General features: G+C 45.0%; 1 protein-coding gene across 1 annotated transcript; it reads left to right on the forward strand.

The window, feature by feature from the left end:
* The first annotated feature begins 2,014 nt into the window (after window positions 1-2,014).
* Window positions 2,015-5,681, forward strand: LOC122373007 (ribonuclease Oy-like). Its single transcript, XM_043350718.1, has 6 exons — window positions 2,015-2,111; window positions 2,522-2,662; window positions 3,534-3,675; window positions 4,046-4,156; window positions 4,466-4,587; window positions 4,983-5,681. The coding sequence occupies exons 1-6, from the start codon at window positions 2,074-2,076 to the stop codon at window positions 5,128-5,130; spliced, it is 702 nt and encodes a 233-aa protein (XP_043206653.1). The 5' UTR covers window positions 2,015-2,073; the 3' UTR covers window positions 5,131-5,681.
* The last annotated feature ends 634 nt before the right edge of the window (window positions 5,682-6,315 follow it).

Consider the following 6,315-nt stretch of genomic DNA (forward strand, 5'->3'; position numbering starts at 1 on the left):
TGAATCTTGGCAATTTTTCGTGACTACTTCACGACCATGATACATGAATTTGTTTAATTGAAGTTTTTGAGCCAAACACGTACACATATGATAAAATGAATGTCACCATCGTGTTCTACGCCCCAAATTACCTATAAAACATGTGTCACAGGCTGCGAATATCAGTTTTGATTTTCGGGGATATGTGCCTACCCGGTTGACCTGACCTTGACCCTGACCTATGCTTGACTGACCCCTATATGGAGCTGACACTCTTGTAGGCCTTATAGGGTGGATTGTGCACCGTTTTGACAGAGTTTATGGCGAGAGGCGCCCATTGCGAAGTCCTGAAGTCCATGCTACTGAAAGCCCGATTTCAGGTGTTTGACCTGACCTTGACCCGACCTGTGACCTCAAAATTCAACTTTAAACTACTCATCTGAAGCGTCTCGTCGCGCTCTTTCGTTTGCCGCCTCGTGCGTTTCGCTGCGCCTATTGGTTCTCGAGTTATCGGCTGGGGGCGTTTAACGCCCCCCCCCCCCCCCAGCAAACGGTGGGTGGCGAAATACCCCAGCAACTGCTGGGTTAAATATATCTGGTGCATTCCAAGGAAAGTTGCAATAGCGTATAATCGGCTGAATGATTTCACCAGCTCGAGTATAGTGTACTGTATACGTATAGTTCGTTTTATTTAAGTTTGACCCCTACTGTAAACATCTCTTTTCTTCGAACATAACACGAGAATTGCTAGCATTATTGCTGAGAAAATTGGTTGGCGCACATTGAATTTCACGGACAATCAACTTTACCAAAATTATTTCTTCCTGACTCCTATTTTCCAGACTCTCAGCTCGTATTTGCTCATACTAACAACCCCACAGGGCTAGACGTTTTGTCAGGAATGATAACTGAACTAATTTATAAATCGTACGGCCAGTGGCGCGGGAACCGGGGGGGCTAGGGGGGGCTGAGCCCCTCCAACTTTTCGGTTGGGGGGGCTCGTAATGTATTTGAGCCCCCCCAGCTGGAGGAATCGAAATCGGAAATCTACCAACACAATTTCATAGATTCATACATAGGCGCGGGAACCGGGGGAGAGGGTAGTGGGGGAAGCTTGCCCTCACAACTCTGGGGCCGTGGGGGCGGTGCCTCACAACTTTTCATGAGGCCAGGAACCGTTGGGGCACCTTGTCCTCCCTAAATTAGGGGTTGTGAGTCACAAAGGAAGAAAGCATGTGAGTGAAAAATCTACCTATTTTACTGACTCGGCAACTCATTTGGCAGCTTAAAACCTTTATTTCAGGTCGCCAAAACGGTGGTTTCTTCACTGAGCTGAGACGGAATACCTCACTTTTTTTGCAAATATTTTCTTCTTTTTTTTCGTTGAAAAGGCCAAGGTCTGAAAAATAAGTGGCCTAAAACCGATGAGAAAACTAGATTTGGGGGTACCCTAGGTTGATCTCTATGATGGTTCAGCCCCCCCAGTCTGGAAGAAGTTCCCGCGCCACTGCGTACGGCGTTTGACAATGACATGACGTTAAATCATCGGTGTTCAAAACTTTTTTTTTAGAAAATATTATTCACATCTCCAATAAAATGTGCCTGCGCTAACCAGTTTTCTCAGTAAATCAGGCAGAAATTCTCGTGCACTGTGTTCAAAAAGATGTTTACAGGGAGGGTCAAATTTACAAAAAAGCGAACTATAGTCCTGTAGACAAAGTAATGTGCCTACATGAATGTTGTCAAGTACTATGGATAGAAATTGTAATCGGTGTCCTTGCTCGTGACGGCATCCAGATAACGGCATTCCTGTTCACTTCCTTCTGCTGCTATTATCCAAGAATCTAACCTCCCTACAACTGCGAACTTTGCCCGTTCCTCGTCCGAGGGCAAAGGAAAATTACAACACCCGTCAAAATGTCCGTATCACATGCGAATTTCACAGGTGACACTAGCGCTCATCAGTGGCGCACCTTCACAACACAGAGTCTGTGGGAACGACCAGCTGCCGTTATGAAATGGGGCCAGATATAGTTGTCTGAGTGATGATTTTATTTCTGTCGTTTGTAGTCTGAGTCGGCTCACCCGGTCAACATGTCACCGATTTTATCGCTGCTTTTGGTCGCCGTCTGGTATGTAAATAATTTTGTTTTTAAGCCAGAAATGTCATTTTGTAATTGCTGCAAATTGCGACGCTTAATTATTCCGGCTGTACCGTTTTACATCACATTTATACGTTTCCGTTTGCACGTCTCCCACATATCTGCAAATTTCCCGGTCAATTTCTTTATCGTTTCCCAGCGTATTCCCATTTTTCCAGACATTGCGTCAGCGCCTCCGACATTGGATTGAATCTACTAAATTTGCACTTCAATTTGGCTTTGAATGTCTGGACATTTGTGTTTTCTCAGGCGTTCTACACTTTTACACGCTCCCCAAACATTCACACGTATCTGTTTGCATGTTGCAAGAAACCCTTTTCCTTTTTTTTTTAACTCGTTTTCCCGTTTCTCCGACACATCCTGGTTTTTTCCCCCGACAGCGTGTCGGCGGCACCGACAGTGGATGAGTCGGCCGACATGTTTCTGTTGGCCACCGAGTGGCCTCAGACTGCCTGTCTGATGCACAGTGGCGGCTGCTCCATTGCCGACAACGTCACCACCTTCACCGTCCACGGACTCTGGTGAGTCGCAGTCACGTCAGTCCATGGACTCTGGTCAGTCGGGGTGACGTCAGATTGACTCTGGTGAGTTGGGTTGATGTCAGTTCATTGACTATGGTGAGTCGGGGTGACGTCGGTCCACGAACTCTGGTGGGTTGTGAGTCAGGTCAGTCCACGGACTCTGGTGAGCTGGAGCCACGTCAGTCCTCATAGTCTGGTGAGTCGGGATGACGTCATGCAGTCCACCGACTCTGAGGAACCAGGATGGCTACATAAAGTCCACAAGCTTATGTATGATGACGTCCATACTATATTCCACGGACTCACGGACTCGGGAGACTCAGAGTGACGTCATACGGTTAACGGACTTGTGAGTCAAGGTGACTTGTACAAGTATACAAATTCTCGTGACGTCAGTCGTTAGGCAGCTTCAGAGACATCACTGCGACGACAATGACGTCCCTAGCTGTGCTATTTTCAGCCAAACCGGACATTTGATGTAACTTTTTGTCGGTCACAGCAAAAGTTCTGACATTCGTAACGGTGTACGAGCTTTGTGATATTATGCGTATTTTGTTTCACCGAAGGATATTTTCAGCACTTTGCCCTTTAATGCATCATACCTTAAAATGCTACAGCGAGGGTTAGGCTCTAAAATTTCAATAGAAATGAAGAAGATTTAGGCATATCAAACTTAAACACAATAACCACTGGAACCCTTCCCCATGGGTTAACTGCCTCGCTTACTTCACCTCAATTTTCTCAACAGACCCTCTAACCCCCCTCTCTCCCTCTCTCTCTTTCTCTCTCTCTCTCTCTCTCTCTCTCTCTCTCTCTCTCTCTCTCTCTCTCTCTCTCTCTCTCTCTCTCTCTCTCTCTCTCTCTCTCTCAGGCCCGATAACTACAGCGGCGACGACCCCTTCTACTGTGATGGAGAGAGCTTCGACCTGGACAAGCTGAACGACCTGCTGCCTCTGATGCACCAGCTGTGGCCGAATGTCTACGCCGACAACACGGCCTACAGCTTCTGGAAGGTACCGGGGCGGCGGGGCCGTGGGTTCGAATCTGGTGACGTGCATGGTTTCAGCTATAGATATGGTTCATCAATTTTCGGTGATATTATCCCAGCACTATGCATTATGAATTGACAACTATATTATCTGAAGCAATTTTGGTGATTGACGCCGAAATTCACGGTGATTCCTTAAACATTTTTGTTCGTTGCTGCTTAACATTTTCATATAAAAAATATGTTTATAATAGCAATAACTTGCGCATATATTGGCAAGAACATTTTATCTGAGATAATCCCTTTATACCCCAATCCCCATACTAGAATCAAAAACTCTTCAGCATCTAACACATTCAAGATGCATTCCTTGACCCCCCTACCGATGTTCGCAGCACGAATGGGACAAGCACGGCAAGTGTGCCGTTTCGACCGGAGTGTACCCCGATCAGCACAGCTACTTCGCCGAGGCCCTGGCCAAGGTGGCCCGCTACAACGCCTTCCAGGTCGGGGAAAATGGGAGGGGAAAAGGATCTGTCGTAGGCAGACAGATGCTATACCCGCGTGATATGATAATACATTAGTAGCAGAAAACTGCACCTTTCCAAATATTTTGCTTTGGCTATAATTCAGATCAGCAATCAGTTTCAGCGAATATGAATTTCTAAGGAAATTGTAAACTTCAAAGGAAATATCTACAGATGTTCTAGGGCAAATGCATAGATACATAGGTACTGTCAAATACACAATGAATATATAAGCTTCGGTAAGCTTTCAGAACCATATCCGTCACAAAACATGATTTTTTTCTTCAGATTCTGGCTGACGCAGGCATCGGACCCAGCGACCAGCCCCTGGACCTGAACATGGTCACTGGGGTGCTGGACGAGGCTCTGGGCACCCGCTTCAAGATCAACTGCCAGAAAATCGACAACATGTGCGTATATGGCGTATGAAGCTTTATGTTTGCTGTAACTTTGTTCACTGTTTTTAGCGAATGCAGTCGCATTTGTTATAACTGAGTGGTAGTTTTTTTTCCTCATATCCAGTAAGAGACGGTTAAAGGGAGTGCACACTACAGCCACAAACAACAATGAAATTAAGGTGGTTAGGTGATAGGCATGCAGAGCTGAAAGAAATGGTTATTTTCACATCAAAAGGCATTTATGAAAAGTTATCATATTTGCAGCCTTAATACAGCTGTTTGCCAGTATTTGTACTGTTGCTCTTTTACCTCCCGTTTCGTTTCGTCCATAACTACGTTCTCTGACGTCATCAGTCTTAGCCTGACGTCATCGACCTCCTCTGACGTCACTTGCCTATCCATTCCAGGTTCCTGATCTACGAGGTGGAGGTGTGTTTCGGTAGCGAGCACACCCCAGTCGACTGTTACCTGGACGACGACGAATCGACATTCCGCGTGAGCAGCTGCAGCCACACGGAGCCTGTCTACTACCTGCCCATCGTCCACAACAACTGAAAACCGGATACAACTGGATCTGACCGGACAGAAGTGGATTCAACCCCAACGGAGGTGGATTTAACCGGATTAAATCAGAAGAAGCTGGTTTAAAATTGTCGAAAATAGACGGAAATGGAATAAATCGAAGGAAATGAGACTGGATGACATTTGACCGATGCGCACTGATCCTGGTACAAATGAGCTTTTTGAACTAAACTGAACTGAACTGAGCCAATGGCACTGAAACTACCGGATTTAGACAAACGGAATCAAACCAAAACGGGATGAACCGGAATGAATCCAGCTGATCTGACTGAACCAGACGGGTTGTTAAAACCGAAGGCAAGCTCAGGCTGGTACGGTAACTACAAAGGTTGTCCGTTGTTATTTTGTTCTGTTTTGGCATCATGTATGGTCTTATTCTTGTTCCAACGGGCTTCCCTATAACGTTTTCATTAACTGTTGTGTTCATGTATCAAAATGTTTATTATGAATATCTTATCAATGTACCACCATTTTGATTCCAAAAGTGTTGCAATAAGTAGTAATAAATACACCATTAAAATTCATATTTATTTTTTATGTGTTGTAGTGTTTTATTCAATAACGGCTATGGAAATCGGGAAAATGGCCAAGACTGCTGATTTCTAAGTTGGTTCTTGCTCTACTACACCTAAAGCCATATATTACCCGGGTAGGCACTTATAACATAAATGTCACACAGTGGTTTTCGATCATCGGCAACCTACGCAATTACGAAAACAGTGCACAAAAAGGACTCTACCGTTCGGGAAAGTAATGAAGGCAGGGATATTCTCTGGTATGACACGGGATGGCAGCATTTATTGTAGACGTCATTGGCTGCTCTGATGCTAATTGCTATCTTCGTTTCACGATGACACATGCAATGATTGTCAAGGTTTGAAAGGCAACGGATAATGTGTGCGTCACCTAACGTGGTTCCGATGGACAAGTCGACATAGTTAATGGAATCTTTATCACATTATTACACTTGCAGTGGTTTTCGAGCATCATACTGACGGCTAGAAGTAGAACAGTAGCTACAGGCTACAACCAAATTATGGCGTTAGGAATGACAATTAGATGAAGTGTAGTGTGTATATCACACCAAAAGCGGTAATTAAGATCTGACGGCTTCACTACTCGACATTTGTTTTATAACTTGTATTCTATAAGTGATGT

The sequence above is a fragment of the Amphibalanus amphitrite genome, unplaced genomic scaffold (genome assembly GCF_019059575.1).
Source record: "Amphibalanus amphitrite isolate SeventyFive unplaced genomic scaffold, NRLGWU_Aamphi_draft 001430F_arrow, whole genome shotgun sequence".
Classification (NCBI taxonomy): Eukaryota; Metazoa; Arthropoda; class Thecostraca; order Balanomorpha; family Balanidae; genus Amphibalanus; species Amphibalanus amphitrite.

Coding starts and splice junctions, on each gene's coding strand:
- LOC122373007 (XM_043350718.1), top strand. CDS start 2,074: ATGTCACCGATTTTATCGCTGCTTTTGGTCGCCGTCTG. Junction 2,112..2,521: donor CTGCTTTTGGTCGCCGTCTG/GTATGTAAATAA, acceptor TTCCCCCGACAG/CGTGTCGGCGGCACCGACAG. Junction 3,676..4,045: donor CGGCCTACAGCTTCTGGAAG/GTACCGGGGCGG, acceptor CGATGTTCGCAG/CACGAATGGGACAAGCACGG.